Raw genomic sequence first — 26,289 nt, 5'->3', positions numbered from 1 at the left:
ATAATTTTATCCCCCAAGAATTTTATTTATGAAGGATAAAAAATTAATTTGATATTTTATTTTCGAATCTTTGTATTTGCATAATTATTAGTGTTATTGATTCTGCCAACCATTTTTCTCTCTCTTTTAGGAAAGTAGTTCAAGTATAAAATGAAAATGTATTATAGTTTTTATATATAGTTTACAAGGATAACATGGAAGCAATTGTAGTTATGATATATTATTCAAATAAAAAATAATTTATACTATTTTAATTAATTAAACTCTTAACTGATTTAAAAAATTTAAATAGTAAGACTTTTTATAAATGAATAAAAAAGAGATAATTTTAGAGACATCTCTCATATTTGACTTTATAACACTAATCTTCCACGTGATTTACGATGTTACTTTTATCTTCTTTATTCTATTTTTTTATAACAATACCTTTAATCTATTTATCATAACATTAAAAAATTTATAGTTTGACTAAATTGTCCTTTCTGATGTACTCCTTTATTTAGTTAATTTTATAAACATCTTTTATTAGTTTTTATTTTTTTATGAAATTAGTTTAACTATAAATACTTAAGTAAAAAGAAAATAAAGTGAGTGGATTCCAAAAGTATATGTATAAGTAAAACTCTTTTTTTATTTTCTTTTGCTTAACTTTTCACTTAGATTAAGTTATATCAGGGTCATGACAAATAATAATAATAATAATGTAATAATAATAGTAATAGTAATAATAATAATAATGTAATAATAGTAATAGTAATAGTAATAATAATAATAATAATAATAATAATAATAATAATAATAGTAGTAGTAGTAATAATAATAAGCGAGAAGAAAGAGAAGCAAACAAAAAAATGAGAATAAGTCAAAAAAGAATCCCTTTTGTTTCTGTATTCTTTCCTTTTTCATTTCCTTTTCTTTATTTTTCTATTCTGAAAATTAATATTGGAAAATTAACATGGAAGGTTATAATTATGTCAAGTTGTCAACTTAAGGAAAGAGTTTATATAGAGTAAAGTTCAGATAAGGAAAAATTTTAATATTTAAAATTTTAGTTGATTTAGAGCTCCTAGAAATTAGGGAAAAACTTAAATTACGTTTTCCTCTAGTGTGAAATTTATTTTTAAAGGGCAAAAAAAGGCGAACAATATTTTGCTAAGGACTTTCGTGTTTTTAATATAGTATAAATAGATAGATGATAGGGAGTCAGATCAAAAAGAGTTGATAAAGTTACTAAAATGAACGAGAAAAAGAATAACAAACGTGTGAGAAACCAAAATACGAAAGTCATGCATTTTGGATTGAGAAAGGGAATATGAGATCCGACAGATAAAATGTATTGCCACAGCTGTTGGTAACTATTACAATGCTACAATGCTTAAATGTATTTATCATTCTTTATCCTTTCACAAATGAACAATCCTCTGATTTTGCGAATGATATCGCGCAATTCAAATAAAGGTTGTACATAAGGAGGCAAATCGAAAAACAAGAAAGGGGGGAAAAGAAAACCTCGTGTATACATCAAGGGTGAAATTGTGTATATATCAGAAAATAATGCTTACTTACAGTATGCATGCAAATACTTGTTTGATGAATAGACATGCATCTACTTAGAAACACTTTTGTCTTTTAGCATATATGCTTTTAAGTTTTCCTTGGAGAAGGAATATGCTCAAGTATCATTAGAAACTAAAAATAAATGACAAGACTCATTTCAATTTTAGTGTAATAGAAATTAGAAAGTATCAATCAAAAATGAGAACTATGGGTAAAGAACATCATTTCCAAGGTAAATTGAATATAGAACTTTATATGGATTTCGAGTGGAAAAAAACTATAGAGCCATATGTAATTGCAGTTATTTTTCTTGTTTAGGAATCTTTATATGGATTTTGTTTGTTCAAGTCTAAGCTAACAATAGGCATTTAACGCATGAATGAAAAACACTCTAAAGGACTAGTTTTCTAGTTCAAATGTCAATGGCTGGTAAAATTTTGCATGTTGCATCGAAGTTTCCACAAGTAGTTATTTTATTAATATAAGTGATATAATTTGTTTGAAGAAGTCGCTAATTAGAGATCGCAACTTATCAAGATTATAATTCAACTATGGTTAAAGCGGGAGATACTTGAGACACGCTAATAAAACTGTTCAACCCCATTCCCCCATGCAACGAAAAATGGATTTATCTCAAACAGAGAATGCTATAAAAGAGATTACATAACATACTGATCAGTTATGAATTCTATATAACCATCAGCAATACAAATGCAACTATGACCAAACAATCTCCTTCCCTCTCCTCCAGCACCAAAAGACTGCCCAACTTAGGAAACAAAGATATGTTACAACAAGTTGGTGCAACGTTCATTTGAATAACAGATCATTTTTAGCAGTCTGCATATGCAATGGAAAGAGAAGGCAAGTACAGTACCATGATCCAAGGACATGCCCTCCCAGAATTGGAACCACCGATTAAAGAGAACTTCAATGATTATACAGTTAACACAGTTAGCTATGTACAATCAGGTGTCAACTATGGCCATTAGCTACTGTTTCTTTCATCAAGAAATTTAAGGCCAATAAAGCAGCTCCAACTGCAGGCTCTACCTGAAAAATTGTGTGACAAGCATTAAACATACTAGGAAAATCATGGTAATTTAAGAGAAAAACAGTTCCAGGGTGAGATAAAAGCCCATTCATGGTTTATTTGTTTTCTTCTGCATAAGAAACCATTGATCAATGATGTGGCTATCGCAGATATCAAAGGGGGGAAATGTCAAAAGGATTCACGAGACCAATTTTTAGCTTTTACATAGTAGGTTACAATAATTCATGGAATGGAATCTCACACCTAAAATTTCATATCTGGGTAATCATAAAACTGCTCTTCACAGGAGGGCAAAATAAGCACCGACACAAGCGTCTGTGTGATGGAAAATGGATTCACCCATCTTATTTATGTTAAATACTGTATTATGCCCCCAAAAATAATCCAGGATAATAGACAAGAACAAAAGGACAATTCTTCAGAGAGCGTTATCAACTAGAACTGGATTGATCACAGTCAAACAAGAAATGTCTAATATACACAGACAATGAGCAAATACACACGAACAGTGATTCTCAACAAGTCATTGAACTGGAAACACAAAAACTCGAAGCAATGCCACAATAGTTTGCTCAATTTGAGAAGCATGGTACAATGGAGCCAAAGTGAATGTTTTGCTTTATAAAAAATCACCAAAATGCTTTTAAGGGTTTCCGAAAAGGATTTTCATTTTTAAAAAGCAGGTATTTGGAAAAAGAAAAAAAATCACTTTACTTTTTTGAAAGCAAGATGAGGTCACGAGAAGTTGAAATCTTGAGGTTGCTTTGACATAAAACAAAGGGCAGCCCTGTGCACTAAGCTCCCGCTATGCGCGGGGTCCGGGGAAGGGCCGGACCATAAGGGTCTATTGTACGCAGCCTTACTCCTGCATTTCTGCAAGAGACTGTTTCCACGGCTCGAACCCGTGACCTCCTGGTCACATGGCAGCAACTTTACCAGTTACACCAAGGCTCCCCTTCATAAAACATGTCGAGAATTCTTAGTATGTTCTATGATGAAAAGTCTTAATACAACAGTGGATATTCATCAAATCCTATTCCACAGATTGAATCTCAGCAGATAGGAACTATTTATACCTTATAGCTGTTTTGTTTAAAATGGAAAAGATCGTGATCCAATTAACACATAAATGGACATGTGTTTAACACTGTCTGGACCTCACACTTCACGCCATATTTCTTTTTTGAGCAACTTTTTTTTATTGGTATCATTTTCCACCTTATATGTGTGATGATGTACAGCTAATTTTCATTTGCTTCTTGTATGCAAATGGTGAAAACCTATTTAAGGCAACAATGTAAAACAAGGTTTGCCGCACTTGCAAAAAATTACATGTGCCACACTGTTTAGTGTTGATATCTAAATGGAGATGCCTTACTAGTTCTGTATATGTGTGTTTCGCTTGCGCACATGCGCGCATACATGCCCATGTGTGTGTGTACTTCTTTTACTGTAAATTCGAAGAAAGATAAGTTGCCCTTACTCCACTCACCCACCCCCAGAAAAGGAAGAATAAAGAAAGGTATGTCCCTGACGGAGAAGGAGAGAAACTAAGAGAAGAATAAAAGAATTCGAGACAGTAACAAAGAAACATGGAAAGGTAGCATACTCAAGTTAGCATTGGCAATGCAGTTTATATGCACTGGGAGCAGAATAACAAAAAGAATGGCAATGTACCACGGGTTATAAAGAAGCGCCACTAGAAATTATATCCCTACATCAACAAAATATTAGCTAACATAACAAGCCAAATCGGTGCTGCTTCAGTGCATTTATGTTTGCTCACATGTCCTGTCTGACTAAAAACAACCAGCAAGAATCATAAATTTATTTCGGAACTGTTCACAATAGCATTGATCTTGCAGAATCCGAGCACTCATATTTCAGGAAGTGAAGTTTTAAAGATACATAGTGTGTGATTGGCTATTGTGATACAGAGACATGCTACCCTCAACTTTGGGTATCAAAGTAATTAGGTGAATCTTGTCTGAAACTCTAAGCAAACATCTTCATTCTCTAAAATGCATATTCAACATATGAAGGGTCACCTTAACCTTGACATTGGCATCACCGAGAGCTGATGGTGGAAGCAGTTGGTTTAAGAGAATTTATTAAAGTTCCCTCCATGTAAACTTTCGCAATCAGATCCCGGTGTCAAAGGAGCAAAGTGGGGAGTCAAGAGAGAAAAATTCTTTAAGAGCAAGAAAAAGCAACACAATTTTGAGAAGGGACATTATTTCCAATATGTAAAGGTTTTTTTTTTTTTAATAAGGTAATGTAAATTTCATTAAAAATGTACCAGGAAGGTACAGAAAGCATACAAAACTTCAGCACCGCTGAAAACTATTACAATCTCAAAACTTCTATAAAATCCATGTACTAATGTAAAGTTCAATATGTAAATTTGTAACAAATTAATATACAGCTGCGTACTAGGAAGCGCAACCTAATATTATGAAAGAATCACATGACATCCTCTATCAAGTAGCCAAATAATGTAAATGACAGTCTGAGTAGAGGAAGACCCTTGCTTATTTTGAAAGAATGAAGACAAGAAGCAAAGAATTAGAAGAGACTGTGATATGTTTCTTAAGATGGCCACATATATGAGATTATTCAGTTGAAAGAACTTATGTTACACTTTTGGAAATGAAAAAAAAAACTTTTTATATGACACCGTGGTAATCAAACATCTTTAATTTATGAGCAAGAAATCCTTTTGGGGCCAACGCTTATGACCAACCGCAGCCTTCGAAACTTGGGGATAATGGGGTCTGCCCCTCTACCCTTTCCACTTAAATACCAGGCTTCCTGAACTTGTCACAAGTCCCTCAACCTTTGCCACTTGAAATAAGCACCGGGGGCATAATCAAAACTTTTTTTAAACACAATTTTTCGGAAAAGCTTCCTAAGTAGCTTTTTTTATAAAAGTTATGGCTCATATTACTTTTATGTAGTTCCTGTTTATGTAAATTTTATGTCAAAAAGATTGAGGAAGCTAATTCACACCAATTATTAGATACTTTAACTCGTACTCTAAATCTTGTCATTTCTTTCTAAACAAAAAAAAAAAGAGCCCGGTGCACTAAGCTTCCGCTATGCGCAGGGTCTGGGGAAGGGCCGGACCACAAGGATCTATTATACGCCTAAGTTGCTCGGACTCGGGTGCGGGTGTCCGATACGGGTGCGGATCTAGAGGTCAGATCCTTCATGATCTAAATTTAAAGATTCGAGGGTACGGATCCAGGTACGGATACGGGTGCGGGGATTCGGCTAAAAATAATTCAATTATTTAAAAATAGAGTTATAAAAATATGTCTAAATTATGAGACATTATGTGAAAAACTTACAAGGTATTCTGAGAAGGAGAAAATATTGAATAAGAGTAGAATTTTAGAAGGAGATAAAAGGAAAAGGACTAACATAGAAATTTATATATACAAGGTATTCCATTTTCTTCCATATCACCCTACCTTTTGATTTGTTTTCAAAAATCATTGTATCTGTCCCAAATTTCTCCGTTGATTTTGGTCAAAGTATCCAAAATCGGTTGACCAGATCCAACACGGATCCCACACCCATACCCACACCCACGTCGTGTCGACACGGGTGCGGCACTGAAAGTGAAGAGTCCGAGCAACTTAGTTATACGCAGCTTTGCCTTGCATTTCTGCAAGAAGCTGTTTCTACAACTTGAATGACCTCCTGGTCACATGGCAGTAACTTTACCAGTTACCCCTTCCATTTCTTTCTAAACAAGTGAAATGAAAAAGAATGACAATAGTACTTTTTTTCTATACCGTTGTTCCAGGTCTGTTTGTGTGTACCTCCATTATTCTACCAGATACGTGCTACCTTCCATCAGCACAAATATCGGGTAACTCTGCCCCCAAGATTTAGGTAGATGGGAAGAAATACTTCGTGTATTTTGTCTATGCTGCGGGATTTGTCTCCAAGTTTACATCCATTTCATTGACCACTAGTCCACACCAAGGGTGTGGATGACAGTAGTACTTCTATATATGTGTTGGTTTATAGTACTTTTATGTAGTTTTTATATACGTAATTTGTATTCAAAAAATGAGAAACCGATATTCCTGTGCTCCCTCATTGCTCGTGGTCCAACTATAATTGAAGATAAGGAGCACCAAAAAAATGAGGACCTAACAGAGACTGCACAAACAACAGAAAGCAAGAAAATATGGCAATATCAACAGAAATAACGAATTTAAAGAATGATTGCATTTTCCCCCCACCAACTTCAAAAGAAAACAGTTACTAAATGAACTTGGCATCCTCCTCAAAGTTGTCGTGAAAAACTGGACAAACTCAAAATCATATCGAGAGAACAGTACTAACCTTTGGTCTAATTACACAAGCTCCAGGATAAGTCTTTAAAATAGAATTAGTGACTTCATTCCCTATATTCCATTTATTGTTGGCTCCAAGTACGCCTCCAACCATAACAACAGGGAAGGAACCTTTTCCATCTGCAGTCGTCAACAAGCACTAATTTAGTGCCAAAAGGGAGATAGAAGAAATGCAAGGGAAAGAAATGGATAAGGATAAAAGAGATAAAAATTAAGAGAGGAAAAGTGAGACAGTGTGAAAGAGATTGTAAGACCCAATATCAATTCATAAACTTTTCATCCAGTTCTTCTTTCTTTTCGGAATAACAGAGAAATCCCAAAAACCCAAACTTCTCACCAGTGTTAATAGGTACACAAGATCCTATTTATCGATTGAGAACCTTGAACAAGCTAGTTCATAACACAACCAAAACTCTGTCTAACTAAAATGTAAGGATGGATAAAATCAAAGAAATAGTGATAATGAGAAGAACTCGTTGATTAATACCTAATCTAAACCTATAAGACAACTATGCAAGTAATCAAAAATAAATATGAAAATAATCTAAAAATCTAACAAAAATCTCAAGAATCTGCGACAGCCCATTTTCTTATACTTTACAATTTTTTATATCATTATGAACTACATCATTAGATGAATTTAAACCGGGAACATGACCAGTGAGGATTCATATAGCCGAACCCAACTTGTTTGGGAGTGAGGCGTAGTTGTTGTTTGTATGAACTGCAACAATTTCCCCTCAAAATGTCAAAAAGGTTGGCTAGGACCACAGTGAGGGTATTAGCATAATTCCAAAGATTTCGGCAGTAGTAGAAGAATCTCATCTTTGATGAAAAAGCATCAAGAAAGGAATGCCAATTGACTGTTGAGGGTCGAATTATTTCGTGAAGGTTCACCTGAATGTTGAGGGTTGAGTTATTTCATGAAGGGTCAGGTGACGATTATTTAATTGGCTATCATACTAGGATGCAGCAATGACTGGCGATTCAGAACTTGTGTTCTGATGCTAAAATTGATGTACTATCAAAAGGAAGATGGGAGAGAAGGGACAAAGAAGGTTAAAATTGGGGGGAGGAAAGGAAGCAGGGAAGAGAAAAAGATAAATTAGACTATAGTACCCACTAGGGGTGGCAAGTGGGCCGGGCCCGGTCCTAAGTGGGCTTCGCGGGCCCGGTCCTAAGTGGGCCGGTCCTATACGGTCCGGTCCTAAACGGTCCTGGGCCTCGCGGGCTTATTGCTGGAACCGGCCCGGGACCGGGACCATGAACTAATGGGCCTGGGTTTAGTGGGCCGGTCCGGTTCCGGGCCCAAACGGGCCCAACAGAAACTTTCTATTTTTAATTTTTTTTTATAGAAGTTAGAGAAAAAAATAGTAATAAAGATATATAAGCTATATTCGATTTATATACTATATATACATCTTAAAATATATATATATATATATATATATTATATATACATAGTATACATCTTAAAATATACTATATATACATCTTAAGATATATAAGCTATATATATATATAGTAAGATGTATATATAGTATATCTTAATATATATCTACTATATATATCTAGTATACTATGTATATATAATATATGTAGTATAGTATATATAGTATATCTTAATATGTATATATAGTATAATATATATAGTATATCTTAAGATGTATATATAGTATAGTATATCTTAAGATGTATATATAGTATAGTATATATAGTATATCGCAAACATTTGGTAAGCTAGGACAACTATAGTTACCTAAGTTGCTCGGACTCGGGTGCGGGTGTCCGATACGGGTGCGGATCTAGAGGTCAGATCCTTCATGATCTAAATTTAAAGATTCGGGGGTACGGATCCAGGTACGGATACGGGTGCGGGGATTCGGCTAAAAATAATTCAATTATTTAAAAATAGAGTTATAAAAATATGTCTAAATTATGAGACATTATGTGAAAAACTTACAAGGTATTCTGAGAAGGAGAAAATATTGAATAAGAGTAGAATTTTAGAAGGAGATAAAAGGAAAAGGACTAACATAGAAATTTATATATACAAGGTATTCCATTTTCTTCCATATCACCCTACCTTTTGATTTGTTTTCAAAAATCATTGTATCTGTCCCAAATTTCTCCGTTGATTTTGGTCAAAGTATCCAAAATCGGTTGACCAGATCCAACACGGATCCCACACCCATACCCACACCCACGTCGTGTCGACACGGGTGCGGCACTGAAAGTGAAGAGTCCGAGCAACTTAGGTATATGCACTATCAACTAAAGAAACAAATACTCACATTGTCACGAACTAGTGACGCATAACCAACATAATACTATATGTATAGCTTAAGATATACTATATATACATGTATATCTACTATATATATCTAGTATATCTAGTATACTATGTATATATAGTATATCTTAAGATGTATATGTAGTATAGTATATATAGTATAGTATAGACTATAGTATAGTATAGACTATAGTATAGTATAAATATAAGCTTATATGTATACATCTTACTATATATAAGCTATATTCGATTTATATACTATATATACATCTTAAGATATACTATATATACATGTATATCTACTATATATATCTAGTATATCTAGTATACTTAGTATATCTTAAGATGTATATGTAGTATAGTATATATAGTATATCTTAAGATGTATATATAGTATAGTATATATAGTATATCTTAAGATGTATATATAGTATAGTATATATAGTATATCTTAAGATGTATATATAGTATATCGAATATAGTTTATATATCTTATGAGATGTATATATAGTATAGACTATAGTATAGTATAAATATAAGCTTATATGTATACTATACTATACTATAATATATATACATCTTACTATATATAAGCTATATTCGATTTATATACTATATATACATCTTAAGATATACTATATATACATGTATATCTACTATATATATCTAGTATATCTAGTATACTTAGTATATCTTAAGATGTATATGTAGTATAGTATATATAGTATATCTTAAGATGTATATATATATCTTAAGATGTATATATAGTATAGTATATATAGTATATCTTAAGATGTATATATAGTATAGTATATCTACTATATATATCTAGTATATCTAGTATACTATGTATATATAGTATATCTTAAGATGTATATATAGTATAGTATATATAGTATATCTTAAGATGTATATATAGTATATCGAATATAGTTTATATATCTTATGAGATGTATATATAGTATAGACTATAGTATAGTATAAATATAAGCTTATATGTATACTATACTATACTATAATATATATACATCTTACTATATATAAGCTATATTCGATTTATATACTATATATACATCTTAAGATATACTATATATACATGTATATCTACTATATATATCTAGTATACTATGTATATATAGTATATCTTAAGATGTATATGTAGTATATCTTAAGATGTATATATAGTATAGTATATATAGTATATCTTAAGATGTATATGTAGTATAGTATATCTACTATATATATCTAGTATACTATGTATATATAGTATATCTTAAGATGTATATATAGTATAGTATATATAGTATATCTTAAGATGTATATGTAGTATAGTATATATAGTATATCTTAAGATGTATATATAGTATAGTATATATAGTATATCTTAAGATGTATATATAGTATATCGAATATAGTTTATATATCTTATGAGATGTATATATAGTATAGACTATAGTATAGTATATATATAAGCTTATATGTATACTAAACTATACTATAATATATATACATCTTACTATATATTAGTATATCTTAAGATGTATATGTAGTATAGTATATATAGTATATCTTAAGATGTATATGTAGTATAGTATATCTTAAGATGTATATATAGTCCAACGTTTTTAAAAAAAAAAATAAATAAATAAAAAAAAATTAGCCTTTGGGCCCGCTAGGCCCATTAAAGGGACTAGGCCGGTCCCGGTCACGGTCCGGTCCCGGGCTCTGGCGGGCCAACCGGTCCCGGGCCTGACGGGCCAAATCATAGGACCGGCCCACAAGACCGGACCAGGCCCGCTAAAACCGGACCAAACGGTCCTGGCCCGTTTAACCGTTTGGCCCGTCTGGCCAGCGGTCCTGGGCCGGTCGCCCACTTGCCAGGCCTAGTACCCACTATTAATTCATATGGTATGTCTCAAGTTTTGGAAAAAAAAAAAGTAAACAGGGGTCTTATCTTCATAGAGAAGAGAGAGCTCTAGCAAATAAGCTAGTCAAAGTGACGATGATAGGAGAAGGTGATATGGCAATAGATATAAACTGAACCTCGAAGATCTAAACATAATCTACAATTTAAAAATATACATAAAACAATTCTATAGTAATATGAAACTAATCTAAAATCTGAAGAAAATATTAATATCAGCAATGGCTCATCTTCTTCAACCGTAAAATTTCCCATTCTCTCTTGAGTTACCTCGGTCACCAAATTACAATCATGTGTGTATAGGAGAGGATTAATAAGTTTCTTTTTATAAGGTAAATAATTTTATTGATGTTGGGAGAAAAACCATGCATACAAGTAGTATACCAAAAAGTAGAGAAGCTAGTAGCTACATCAAACTAACAAGTTAAAAGCAGCTGAGTAGGCATGTATATCATTTAAGTGCAAGAACGAAGAGAAATAGAGAATGATAAAAACATATAAAATTCAGAATTTTTATAAAGGCCAAACCTTCCCCGGCCAAGCGTAGTCTTTGGACAACAGCTTTGACACTTATAGCCAATTCTTGAACTGCATTATGTAAGATCTCGTCTGCAATTTGATCTCCATCCTCTGCACAGGATACAACTACTGGAACAAGTGCTGCAATGCGAGCCCAAGATGGATCCGCATAGGTCCACCTAGATCCCAATAAGAATGAAATGAAACAGCCAAAAATATTGTTCTTGTGCAAATATTCTTTATACAAATCAAGTTTATGTGGTGTAAATGTTGCCCAATGTGGGTCCTTACAATCCTGTCCCTAACGGAATGGAAGAAGCTGGAGAAGGCACTTGAAATGCCCATCAACTTTGACACAAATCAGTTTAGAGAAGATACCCTATTAGTTCGTCCGGAGAAGAAAGACCTAGTGACTGTAGAATACAACTCGAAAGCATTGTTTGTGGACCTCGACCATCATGAGCCCTCATCACTGCAATCAATGCTTGAGCAGCAATCCCATAGCCACTGCAATAGCAGAAACTGATAGTTATAATCATGTTCGAAAGATAAGCAAATTCACTTGTAAAAAAACTTTAAAAAATACAATATTTTCTGTGTTCTTTCTTCATTTATTCATTTATTTACCTATTGATCTCTTTCTTTTGCAACAAACCTTAGCAAGTATATATCCTGAACAGTGAACACTACGACATGAACTAAAAATGAAAGAACATAAATGACAGTTTGAAAAAAGTAGTAGTGTTAGTTATCATTTATCAATTATTAAGGTGTCATTCAGCCACATCATTGATCTAGGGCTATTTAGCCTCAAAAACAAGAAAATGAAGTACAGATAATTCACAGAAAATAAACAAATTAAAGATCCCAACTGCTTTGGGCTAAGAGTATCCTAACCCAAAAATGTAACTCATGGACAAGCGCCAATTTGGACATATCACTGCACTCCATCAAATATAAACAGAAAGCAAGTGCTAGTATAGTACAATTATTGTTGTTGTTTAAACTTAACAAAATCCTAAAACTAGTATTAGATACGACACAACAACAACAACAACAACAACGACCCAGTAAAATCCCACAAAGTGGGGTCAAAGAAAGGGTAGTAAAATCCCACTAGTATTAGATACGACACATATTTTTAAAATCAGTTGGACATTTTCTCCTAGTAAATTTTGCTTGACATGTAACTCAAGCATGGATGTCCATTGCATTTAGAATATTGAATTTTTTAGTCTTAAAAGGAGCTCCAGGAAAGTAATAATATTCTCTTTGAATAACCATGAAGTAGAAGCAGGAAGAAAGCAGAATATCACAGGTACTGACAGAAAACTTACCCCTGATATATTTTAGTGAAATACTGTAACCTGAATTAATTCAACCTGTTATAGCAGTTAGGTGCCAAACCAAAGCATCAAGGGATAGCTCATAGCATCGATGATTTACCTTGACCATGAAGCCCAGTGCTCAAAGTTTTATTGCATCGAATGACACAGTACCAGGACAAGGGAGAAATGACTATCGCTCGTAATCCACTTCAACGTGGTATAACAACGCATGTTAAGATAGACACTATACCAATGCAGAGTTGGGTGTGAATTACAATACTAGTCCTGAAAATTGGGATCAACTTGCCATGGCTTAACCAATGGTGTAGTAGGAAATACTCCATACAACCTCATTGAAAGCTAGACGCGAGAAAGATAACTCTATGACAAGCTTGAGGGAGAATCCCGAGTTGCTGCAATTTGAGATGCACATGGCCACTGAATGCATTTGAATATGCCAGTAAACCCGCTAGGACACAGAATAACAGCTCTCTGGGATCTCTTCCTATTCCTTTGATCATTTTATCTCTTTCAACTGTCAAACCAAAGTAGGTATAACCGACTTCATTCGCCAATCACAATTAGGATAACATAGTCTCATTTCAATGTCATCAACTAAGATACACAACTAGGAAACGAGTTAGTTCAAGTGCTCCAACAGGAAAGGACTAAGTTCTCCACTTAAAAACATAATCTGATGGGTTTGGATTTATAACGCAATCTCGGAGCAGCAATGAATTTACTAGAGAGTCCTAAACATTAAAGTAAATAATCTATGAGGACATTAATACAGAATCTTGTATCAATTCTAGTATCAAGTTTATTAGCTTTCATCAAAAGCGGATCTCTCATCTATCCAAAGATCGCTTGCTATATTCACAAAATTATCTGCTTATGCAACAAGTTCAAAGTTTCAAGTTTAGCCATCAGCTGGCAGATAATGTGTCGCAAGCCGTAAACATCTGCCACTGTGCAACAAAATTCAACTGTTATTCAGAACTTATAGCGTCCTCGCCAATGACAAAATCTACATTAATATTACAGAAAGCTACACCACTAAACTTTACCATGCAGATATGTCTAAGGAGACCTTTCCAAGGCGAACTGATATGGTGGAATTCAACATTAGCAGAAGTGTATTTTCTTATGACAAAAAAGAGAAAAGTTTAAAAAAAAAAAAAAAAAAAAAGCAGTTAATCCTGTATATTTTCTTATGACAAAAAAGAGAAAAGTAAAAAAACTAAAAAAACAATTAATCCTATACGTATGAGCCGAATCTTTTTCTCCACATATTCATTTTTCCAGGCTATAGGGAAGAGGAAATTGTAGCAGAATACGTATATTTATCAATATAATGAATACGCACCAACTTTACCTCCCCCAATCACCCAAAACAGGCCCTGCACCCGCGGCCCGAGCTTCTCTTCCATCGTCAGTAAATCCATAAGAAATGCTTCCTGTACCAGCTATTAAAACACAGCCATGAAGTTTTCCCATCGTGCCACTTGCTAGAGCAGCCACAGCATCATTCTGAATATACAACTTAACATGACTTGGGAATGCACTCCTGTAAAAATAATCACAGTTTTGGCAAATATTTAGTGAAAGCGTATAGACTGTTAGAATAGCTATTCTAACAATAGTGAGTATGTGACTACTTATCATTAATCAATTCCATTGAGCAATTTGTTGATTTTCTGATCTCATTAGAAATTTAGAGCACAGAGTCTCTTTGTTCATTTGAACTCCTCCTCGTTGCCTGAACAGTGCTTGAACAGTGCATGCCTGAACAGTGCTTTCTATGGCCGAGCCTCTTCCATCTCTTCTTATTCCTAAACTTCCACCACACCCATCAAGAGCCAAGCTCACCGCGACCAAACCCCAGTAAATTCCCCCGGCAACCGAGCCCTCACGCGCCGCCAACTCGACTGTCTTTCCGGCGAGATCCCAGCCACGCGCCGGCGCGTGTGGCCTTTTCCGGCGACTTTTCAAAAACAGTTTCTTCATACAGCCTCTTCTCGAGGCATTTCCGAGCCATCCCGTGCAAGTTTCACCAAATTCCGACGACGTTTTCTTTTTCCGGCCTTACTCCCTTCCTATATACTGTTTTCACCCACTGTGAATACTGTTATTCCAACTATTGAGGTTTTTGGCCAGTTTTTTCAGGATAGCCGCATTTAGAATATGATGGATTGTACAGAGAGAAGCTCATTTTTCTCTTTAGAATCTAGAAAACTGAAAAACATGTCTTTTATCAAAGCTGTCTCTTGGCCAGCCCTAGAACTTGGGGGAAGATGCCATCGAAAGCTCGACGTAGGACAGGAGCCACACTTCTCGCTGTCCGAGGAGCACACTCTTAGGCGCAAGGGTTTCTTGGAATCTAGTCTCATTGGGTCTTTCTCCAAATGGGTTGGTTCTCCGGAGGCTGTTAGGAACTTGGCAGCAGAGGCATGGAACGTCAAGGACGGGCTGAAAATATCGCAATTGGGGGACACTCAATATCTCTTTCGTTTTGTTGACAAGTCTCAAGCTTCAGAAATTCTTGTCTGAGGAAACAGGTGGTTCGATGGGAACTTTTTAAATCTAGACAGATGGGTGGAGCATGATGGGTGTCTTGACCCTCACTTCACTGGCGAAACATTGGTGGTCAACATGGTGGGTCTCCCGGTACATCTTTGGTGTCTTGACCTATTCAAGAAGATAGGGAAAATCTGTGGGAGTTTTATTGATGTCACTTGCAGTTTACACGATCTCTCGCGAGTGAGGATTGTGGTGAGGAAAGGGGACAGAATCCCTGTCTCCACTGTGGTGGAAGATGGCTACCTAAGTTAATAGGGTTTGGTTGAGCCCTGAATTTCGCCCTATCTTTATGCCTGAGATAGCGACGGAAGAAAAGGGAAGGTCAAATAGAAGGGAGGGGAGGGAAATCAGTCTCTGAGGGGAGGGGAGGGCTCACCGGATCACTGGATTAAGCCGGAAGCAGACGTTAGATCGAGAAGAGACGGGAGGTTTGAAATTGGGGGAGGAAGACAAAATTATAACAGGAGGAGAAGACGTGAATGGGTCGTGAGGCGGGCTGGAAAGGCAGAATGGGACGATCGTCTTCTACTTATCATAAGGCCGGGCAAGTTTTCAGCAAGTATAGGCCTGGGCCTCCTCACATGGGCCCAGCAACTTTCCCCAATTCCATTATAATTGATCCTAAGAGGCCCAGTTTATTTCAAGCTGCGCATGATAAGGCTCCTAAGCATATGGGAACAGTCGTTCCTCCTTCCTCTGGCCATGGTGCTTCACACAGTGGCACTCCTTCACCGAGCTCTAGTGACTTGTGCCCCTCTACGATGGCCGTTGTTGCAGGGGCAGAACCGGCTAAGGATGGTGCTGTTAATCCATGGCCCACCGCCTCTGATAGACCTGGTTCCATCAACCCCTCACCTGCTCCTGGGCTTAGTTGTGCTGAGGCCACACTTAAAGTTTCTTCTTCTTCTGGGGTGATTGTTGAGCATGCCCAAATTGATGTTAGTGTCGGACCAGTACTTTCAGTTAATATGCCGCCAAGGGTTCCATGACCTCTTCCACCATGCTACACTATTGATGGTTCTGGACATTCCTATAGCAACGGGGTGTTAATTTCAGAGGTTGCTGACCCTCAAGGAAATGGTGAGACCCTTTCGGAGGTTAAAACTCCTAGTGCTAGCAATGCTATGGTCTTGTATTCCTCTGATAGTAGCAAGGAAAGGGCACATATAGAAGAAGCCTGCCCAAGTTTGTCAAGGATCGGAGGAGGGGATATGTATTTCTGGATGGAGGATAAACTATTAATCTTTGGGAAGTTTCTAGGTGTTTCTGTTAAAGGGAAGGAAGATAGGGTGTTAGAACTGTTGAGGGAGATTGAGCAACAATCTCGTTACGATGGTGCAGGGAGGGAGTTGGGTAAAGGTGTTAAGCAAAATAACTTAGGGGATATAGTGGTGTATCAGAGAAGGGGGCGAGTGTGTGACAAAGAGAAAGGGACCTCAGCTAGGGGGGTGGGGAAATGGGGGCTATTGTCGCTTATGGAAGTTAAGATCCTTTCATGGAATGTGAGGGGGATGAATGACCCAAACAAAAGGGCCATCATCAAAGTGGGAGTTAGGGAGTGGGGTGCCAACCTAGTTTGTTTTCAGGAGACCAAAATGAAAGTTTTGTCAGATGCGATCGTGAGAAGTGTCTAGGGAGGTAGTTGGGTGAAATATGACTGGGTCCCAGCAGCGGGAAGTGCCGGGGCATTCTACTTATGTGGGATGATAGAAGCTTGGAGGTAAAGGAGATTAGGAAGGGTGTTTTCTCTTTGGCAGCTCTCATCAAAGATAGAATGAGTAGGGCGGAGTGGGGATTTGGGGGAGTGTATGGGCCGGTAGGGGAAGGGTCCAAGGGGTCTTTCTGGGAGGAACTGGCCAATATTATGGGGCAATGGGACATTCCATGGGTTCTAGGGGGAGACTTTAACACTATTAGATTCCCGGAGGAGAGATTAGGGTGTAGTGTGATTTCGAGGGCCATGGAGGAGTTTTCTGACTTCATCAATGATCACTTTCTCATTGACCTTCCTCGGTCAGGGGAAAGGTTTACTTGGGCCAGGGCGGAGGATTCCAACTCAAGGTCTAGACTTGATAGATTCCTGACATCTCCCTCATGGGATGAGTTGGTGCCGAATGTGCTGCAGATCCCTTTACCCAGGTTGACTTCAGATCATTTGCCTATTTTGCTAGATGGATGCAGAGGGAGGGGGTGCGTGCTCCCTTCCGATTCGAAAACATGTGGTTGAAAGTGCCAGGATTCGGTGACAAGGTGAAAGAATGGTGGACAAGCTACGGGGTATCAGGGTCACCTTCATACCGTCTTTCGAAGAAACTCAAATTGCTCAAGGGAAATATTATTAGGTGGAATAAGGAGGTTTTTGGGAGGGTAGAGGTTAAAATGAGGGAGCTTATGCATGAATTGGGGGATTTAGAAAGAGGGGAAGGGGCGGGGGAGTTAGACGAATCTGAGAAAGAGAGATTGGGGGAGGTTAAGAGGGAAATAGTCGAGTTAGCAATAGCTCAGGAGACTAGTTGGCGGCAAAAATCAAGGGTGCTCTGGTTAAAGGAGGGGGATTCGAATACCAAGTTTTTCCATAGGGTGGCGTTCGCAAATCGAAGGAGAAACTTCATAGAGTCCTTAGTTGTGGATGGGGTGAGGATTGAGGGAGAGGAGGAGGTAAAAGGGGCGATAGCGGGGTTTTATGAGAACTTATATAAAGAGGAAGTTAGTTGGAGGCCGACTTTGGGGGAATAGAGTTCAACCATATAGGGGAGGGAGACAGCGAGTGGCTAGAAAGGGCTTTCGAGGAGGAGGAGGTGCACGAGGCTGTGTCGAGTTGTGCTGGTGATAAGGCCCCCGGGCCTGATGATTTCTCCTTGGCTTTCTTTCAGCTCTTCTGGGACACCATCAAGGGGGAGTTGATGGAAGCCATTGAATACTTCCATGCGAATGGTGTTTTCGAGAGAAATATCAATGCTTCCTTTATTACTATTGCGCCTAAGAAAGAAGGTGCATCTTGTATCAGAGACTACAGGCCTATTAGTCTCGTGGGGAGCATTTACAAGATTATTTCTAAAGTGCTTTCCAACAGATTTAAGAAGGTATTTGACATGACTGTTTCGTCCTCCCAGAATGCGTTTGTGGAAGGTAGGCAGATACTGGATGCTGCCTTGGTGGCAAATGAACTTGTAGACTCCAGAAGAAAAAATAGAGAACCCGGCTTACTATGCAAGTTGGATCTTGAGAAGGCTTTCGACCATGTCAATTGGGAGTTCCTGGACTTCATTATGATGCGGATGGGGTTTGGGGAAAGATGGAGGGGATGGATAAAGTTCTCCATTTCCTCAGTCAGATTCTCTGTCCTGGTTAATAGTAGCCCTGGTTATTGCAACAGTGATAAGTAATAGGTGGGCATACTCGATAAAGTGCTTTTGATAAGCACTTCCTTACCTCCTTTTGACAAATACCGTTTCTGCCACCCTGCTAATCTTTTTTCAACCCGTTCGATCACTGGATTCCAAACCGTAGTATCCTTATATGAAGCGCCCAAAGGGAGGCCCATGTAAGTAGTGGGAAGGGAGCCCACCTTGCATCTGAGAACACCAGACAAGGCATCAATATTAGTAACCTCACCTACCGAGAAAATCTCACACTTGCCGATGTTGATTTTGAGTCCTGATACTAACTGAAACCACTGCAGGACTTGCTTCAGGTAGGTCAACTGATTCATGTCGGCATCACAGAAAACCAGTGTGTCATCCGCAAAAAGCAAATGTGAGACTCTTCGGGCACTGAGCACCCCAATCGGAGCTGAGAATCCTCTCAAGAAACCTCCGCCCGCCGCACGATCCATCATTTTGCTCAGAGCATCCATCACTAGAATGCACCGGTGAGCATCACAGAAAAACTGGAGCGACTTCAAAGGAACTTTCTGTGGGATGCGGTGGATGGAACTAGAAAGTTTCATCTAGTGAATTAGCAAATAGTCACTTCCCCAAAGAAGTGGGGTGGACTTGGAGTGAAAGATCTTAGGGTATTTAACAGAGCTTTAATGGGAAAGTGGTTGTGGAGATTCGGGGTAGAAGAGCATGCTCTATGGAGGGAGGTCATAGTAGAAAAGTACGACTCAACGGGAGGGGGTTGGAGGACTAAGGCGATCACAACACCTTTCGGGTGTGGCATGTGGAGGAGCATCATGAAGAATTGGGAAGCATTCAGTGGCAACATCACTTACAGGGTGGGAGATGGAAGGAGAATCAGCTTTTGGAATCATAGGTGGTGTGGAGAGGATACTCTCAGGGTCTCCTTCCCCCACGTCTTCAGAGTTTCAAACCAGAAAGAACTGATGGTCCAACAGATTCGCAAGGAGCATGAAGGGGGTAGTATGGGACCTCTCATTCAGGAGGAACATGCAAGATTGGGAGATTGCGGAGCTCCAAGTTTTGTTGGCGCTGCTATACGGGCAAGACAGGCTTCAGCCATCCTGTGACTCTTGGAGATGGGGCTTGCGTGGCGATGGTTTGTTCACCGTAAAGTCCTTTTTTACCAGAGTATGTTGGTGAGAGAGGAGACCACTTTTCCATACTCCTCGATCTGGATTCCTAGGGAGCTCACGAAGGTGTGCTTTTTTGCATGGCTAGCGGCAACGGGAGTGATCTTGACTGCTGAAATCTCCGAAAGAGGGGAATTACACTTGTTAGTTGGTGCTACATGTGCAAAAGCTCAGGGGAAGAAGTTGATCACCTTATGTTGCATTGCCCTGTGTCCTCTGCTTTGTGGAGGGCAATCCTGAATCATTTTGGTGTTCAATGGGTGATGCCAAGCACTGTAAAGGAAATGTTACATAGCTGGGGCGGTTTTCGTAGAAGAAGAAAGCAGAAGGCGTGGAAGTTCGCCCCGTTAGCTCTCATGTGGGTAGTATGGGGGGAGAGAAATAGGAGAGCTTTTGAGGAGATTGAGTCTCCTTTTTCACATCTTAAGAATAGTCTTTTATCTTTGATCACTTTTTGGTGCACTCATTTAGCCCCTACTTGTATAGAAGATTGGGCGTTTTTTGTAGAGAATCATGTTCTGATGTAAATTATCTACGTCTTTGGTATACTTCGTGTATACGGGAGTTCTCTCCCTTTTGATTAATACAATTTACCTTATCAAAAAAAAATATTCACATAGCTATTCTAACATAGACATTTTGAATAAATATTCTAGATACATCATTATCACGCGTATAAAGTATTTCCCATGTCAAGGTCCAAATGTCCCATAATCTTGGAACAACTAGCTCAAGGTCCCAATGTCCCATAGTTTTGAAACAGTTAGCCTATAAGACACAACTATGTTAAACTGCTTGGTACTATAGCCCCCAGGGCTTTGATTCATTGGCAAAGGTAGTACAGCACGGGATGTAAGGCAAGAGCACCTCACGAGTTTGAACCCTGGCTGGTGGGACAAGTCAACTTTTTTAGTGGAAAAGGGTAAAGACGCGGACCCATTACTCCACCAAGTTTCTAAGCTGGAAACAGCAGATTTCTCAGTTACTGAGAAAACAAAGCAGTTAACATTACTGAAGTGGTTTTACTGTAAACTAGGTCTTGTTAGTTTAAATAAGTTTATGGTTTTGCTGTCCTCTTATTTGCATTAAGATCAGGTTTGAAGATAAAGTTAAAGTTATTCACCTACTGCCCTGTGTAGTCTGAAAATGGAACTGATAGCTGCACTCATGAGATTCTACACAAAGATGTCAACAAATTAATTTCTTTCCTCGATTAACTGGATTTCAAGAAACTAATTGTGGCCGTGTGAGCTTGTTTACTATGCTTGTCCGCTTGTCCCAAACTCGGATGAGACAGAAGAGTTGCAGTTCGGCCAGCGTGGCACCAGTCGATGTGAATTCTCACAATATAAAATACATAGGACTTGAATACGAAACTGGTCCAAGTGGAGCCAAAAAAAGAAAGTAATAATTCATACAGCTGACCCCGACAAACTTGGGATCAACCCATAGTTGCTGTACTATTACTTAAATTTCATTAAATTGCAAATCTGAACCTTGAGACTTTCATTACTCAGGAATCAATTGGGGGCAGAAAAATATAGCAACTAATTTCACATTCTTATGTACCAAAAGTCTAGAACTTTAGGATTATTCAGGTTTATATAGAGCATTTGGAGCAGAGGAATATATTTCTCATTCATAAGTACCGGAAACAGCCTCTGCCCTTCCGGGGGTAGGGGTAAGGCTGCGTACATCTTACCCTCCCCAGACCCCACTTGTGGGAAAGTACTGGGTTTGTTGTATTCATATGTACCGGAACTTTAGGATAAATAAACGTTTATTTACTAGTGGGCTTATTTTCAGGTTCTTATCTTGTATAACTTAAGACTCCTCAAAAGCTTGAGCACCTTTGAAAAGCTTGTGGCAGTTCTTGACAGGTCTAGAGTAGTGAAAATAACGCATTCCAATAAAACCGACTAAATTTTCCTGATAGGATTTTCAGGTTTTAATTATGCTAAGCAAAGGTCAATACTTTAAAACTGACATTAGCAATAGGAACAGAGCACTTGGCTAGAAAGGAAGACACATACTTTCCAAAATTGGTGTATTTTCCCAAGTATGTGCAGGGTAGATCAGTATAAATAGCTTCTAGATTGCCTTGATAAAATGAGGTCTTTTTTGTTTATAACCATGCTCGGGCCAGCTTGCGCGCACCTCGACCAATTCTACGGGTTACCTACTACCTCCCACCAACACAAGTGATGGGTAACTCTGTCCACCAAGGCTTGGACAAACAGGAAGAAATCAACTAGTGCTGTGATTTGAACATGAGACCTCGTGGTTCTCAACCCACTTCATTGGCTATTACGTCACACCCTTGAGTGCTAAAATCATGAAGGTTATAGGAGAGAAAACACACTATGAACTATTAAGAATTTGAATACTCCTTATATAATTCTCATTTGTGCAGATGTCATTGAGCATCGCACTCTCCCTCAGTAACCAAGATCTCTCTGTAAAATATACCAATTTACAAATTTATCCAAAATCAAAATACGATAAAGAGTAAAATACTTTACTAAAAGGATTTCCAAACTGGCTCAACATATTGCATTCATGTTGGTGATTGCTCTACTACATTTTGATTTTCAGACCATAATAAATGCCATAGGGAAAACAGATCTAGATTTCACACAGAACAAGCAGCTTTGGTGCACAAATGCCACAGATAAAAAAAGTTTCCAGCATACCTAGTCAGCACGCAAAGATATCATCCCACCATATTACTTCATCAAAAAAAAAAATGACGGGTACCAGATTGACTACATAAGCACACTAGAGTAGATTCTCAAAACTTCCTAGCAAAAGTAACCTAGGGGAAAGGCCATTCAACCCTTTGATTGAGATGCAAACAGGATGCAACTAAAATAATGAGGCAAATGTCAGCAGCCTAATATTGATACTAAATTCAAAAGTTACACCTGAAGTACAAGATTAACTCCACAACCACAAACAAGAAGAGCTTTAACAGATGAGTAGCAAACCTCAACCAGCCTAATATTTTCTCCTGATCCGTTGGATGGTTCACACCGGATAGACCCAAACACACTGCTTTAACAGCTGATCGTTTCACACCAGCATCAAGCAATGCTTCTGCCACAACCTTTTCCAGTGTTTCTCTAGCTACATCTTCTGTAAACATGGACCAAGAGTGAAATGGCTACAGAAACTCATATATATTAGGAATCAAGAATATTTTCTTCTGACATTACTTCAACCATAAGGAAAACAGTTCTAGCAGTTGACTTAGCATACTTCAACAATTGATCAACAGTTGAAATCCACAGAAATATACAACATTATTCTGCTCATCACATAACTTTGCATTAAATAGATTGACGTGCAATGATGACCATTCATGCTTAAAATAACTTCTAGAAAGCATGTTCAACACATGAGACAATAAATCAAATCTTGGCGGCATATGCTCCCACCTTCACTAGGTAGAGGTAAGGTCTGCGTACATACTACCCTCCCCAAACCCCACCCGTGGGAATATACTGGGTTTGTTGTTGTTGTTGTTGGCAGCATATGCTCAAGTACAACTATCCTACTGAACTACACATAGTTGCTGATTCATTGAGCTACTTAACTCAGCTGTGTGAGGCCGATCTCAAGCCCATGTAAAGTAGGATGGTCAGGTTAGATTGACAAGCAACATAAAAATAATATAACTATGATGAATCCTCAATTTATTTGGATTTTGCACATCCACCCATGTGCATAATACCCCAGATAGGGCAATGGATACGAAGGAGGATTCATACAGTTGACCTCAAAACTAATATGGGATTAAGACGTAGTAGATTGATTAGTATGAACTACATATTTTCTTTCTACCTTCTTCCTCCCCACCCATGAAAAGCAAAAGGAGTAGTTAGACTCTAGATTCTAAATAAAGACCAAAAAGGTCTTTGTAAGTATTTTTTCTTTTCCAATAACTAACAAACCACCGCATAAAATACAGCATCAGAAACCCTTAATGTTGGAAAAGAAGCAAATAAAGCAACCAACATAAACTAAAAGAGTTTAACTAATATCCACCAATGGCGGAAAGCACTTATACATCATCAGGTCACCTTTACCAGTCATAGCAGATAACCTACCTTATTACAATAAATATTATAAATCACACTTTATGAAGGGATACCTGTAAATTTCTTTGATAGTGTAAATTTTTTGTTAAACTCATAGTGTATATAAGTTAAACTCAAATTTAAAAGCTTTCCCCTTTTCCCTTTGAAGCATAAAAGACTCATTCATATATTCAACTCTTAAATCAGAAAACATTAGTGGAAAACGACAATTATCGTAAACCAGTTAGGTGTAGAATATGTTAATCATCTATATCCATTCTACTTCAATTGGGTCATATTTTACTACTGGCCAATTGGGCTAAAACTTAAAGAAATATGTTGAAAAAGAGAATTTGAATACCTCCAACGCTATTAAAATTGGAACAACCAGCAACGGAGCGGCCCAGAACTGGAAGAGGATCAGGGAATTCGGAAAAGAGAAGAAGTGGCATACAAACACACACAGTGGAGGTGGTGCCCCCATCTACACCCAATATCACCTCCCTCTCATCTGATTCTGACCCCATTTATTTACAAAACCCACAAACAATAATAAACACCACAAAACGAAAAATTTCTCTCTTTATAATTTGGGTGTGTGTTATAGTGGGGAATTTGATTATGGATTTATGTTAAGTGTATGAGAGATAGATAGGAGATGGAGTCGGATTAAGATATTTTTCGGATAAATAAGAATGCTATGGAGTTGATCTGATTGTTGAATTTATACACGAGAAAACTGGGTTTATATTGTTTAAGATTGGTCGCCTTTCGATGCTTTTACTTCACGCCTGTCAAAGTGGATTCTTTCGGTTTACTGTACGGTTGGTTTTTATATAAGGGTTGTTTTACGTTTAATTTTTTATGTACTAGTTGAGACTTGCGAATTGCAAGGTGCTTTTGTCTTTAAAATACTTTAAATACTTTTGATTTAAATTGATTATTATGATCACTGTATACGGTCGAAATAGATTTCGGTCTTAGCACGTCCGATCAAGTTCGAACGATAATTTATCGAAGTAAGATACCGAAGGTGGAACAAACTAACCTCGAACCTGGGGAGGTCAATCCGTGTCGGATTCAATATCATTATCGAGCTCGAATCAAAATCGAACCATGATGCAGAGTAGATCTATCATGCTGATAATCCAGAGACCAACCAACATTGACCTCGAATCAATTCGAGGGCTCGAGCCAGGATCGGGTTCGAACCAAGATCACGAGTTCGAGCCGAAATCAAGCTCAAACCAAAATCGAGGGTTCCAAGCAAGATCGAGCTCGCAGACAAAAGCCGTTGTAATCCCACTAGAAAGAATCTTGGTAGAAATTATGAAAAAGCTGACTTATCATAGGTCTCCCACTGAATGTTTATTTTATTATGCTTAGAGCCAAATCCCTCCACTATAAAAGGGTTTGGTTACTATTTCTGTAGGACAAGCTTTTTTTTAGGCTTACATTGTAATAAAAGTGTTATATTCTTCTACAGTAAAGAATGGTTCTTTCATATTTCTTACATTGATTCTATTTGTTGAATTCTAAGATTCATTGTTCCTGACAACCTTATCTATTTCGCATTCTCTGCAATCTATATTTACATTTCTATTGATCCTTACATTTTGTGTTAAGTTGCGCCACATATCCTCGGAACTACGTATAAATTCAACTCTATCCATTTTTGGGGTAAACAGTTTGGCGCCCACCGTGGGGCCGAGGATAACAGTGGTTATTTGATACAAATCTAAAAAAACACGCCATTGTGCTTTGCACTTATTTTCGAAAACATCCTGAATTTCGGATCAGCTACGAATAACCACCAATCAAATGGCTTCACCGATCGATTACGAAGCCGGTCTTCAAGATGAAACCAACAACTTGGCACCTGGGGGCGGAAGGCCAATTAACGATGGCACCAAGGCTCAAATCGAAGTACCCAAAATTCGAGCCGAAATACCATTGGATGTCAATTCACAAATAGTTTTGGAGGCGAATCAGCGCTCCGAACCGAAAAGAAACATTCAGGGCGGTACTCGATCCGTAGCCCGAGACACCCA

General features: G+C 37.6%; 1 protein-coding gene across 2 annotated transcripts; it reads right to left on the bottom strand.

The window, feature by feature from the left end:
- Nucleotides 1-2,183: 2,183 nt before the first annotated feature.
- LOC107798871 (uncharacterized) lies at nt 2,184-25,046 on the bottom strand. Of its 2 annotated transcripts, XM_075234189.1 has the most exons (7): nt 24,600-25,046; nt 23,147-23,294; nt 14,421-14,612; nt 12,096-12,224; nt 11,727-11,896; nt 6,971-7,101; nt 2,184-2,610 (listed from the first exon to the last, which is right to left on the bottom strand). In XM_075234189.1, exons 1-7 carry the CDS (start codon nt 24,763-24,765, stop codon nt 2,533-2,535), a joined length of 1,014 nt encoding a protein of 337 aa, XP_075090290.1. In that variant the 5' UTR covers nt 24,766-25,046; the 3' UTR covers nt 2,184-2,532. The 2 variants fall into 2 exon arrangements, with proteins under 2 accessions (XP_075090290.1, XP_075090291.1); XM_075234190.1 differs by lacking the exon at nt 14,421-14,612.
- Nucleotides 25,047-26,289: the final 1,243 nt, after the last annotated feature.

The sequence above is a fragment of the Nicotiana tabacum genome, chromosome 17 (genome assembly GCF_000715075.1).
Source record: "Nicotiana tabacum cultivar K326 chromosome 17, ASM71507v2, whole genome shotgun sequence".
NCBI classification, from domain to species: Eukaryota; Viridiplantae; Streptophyta; class Magnoliopsida; order Solanales; family Solanaceae; genus Nicotiana; species Nicotiana tabacum.
This window is presented reverse-complemented; position numbering and strand designations above follow the sequence as displayed.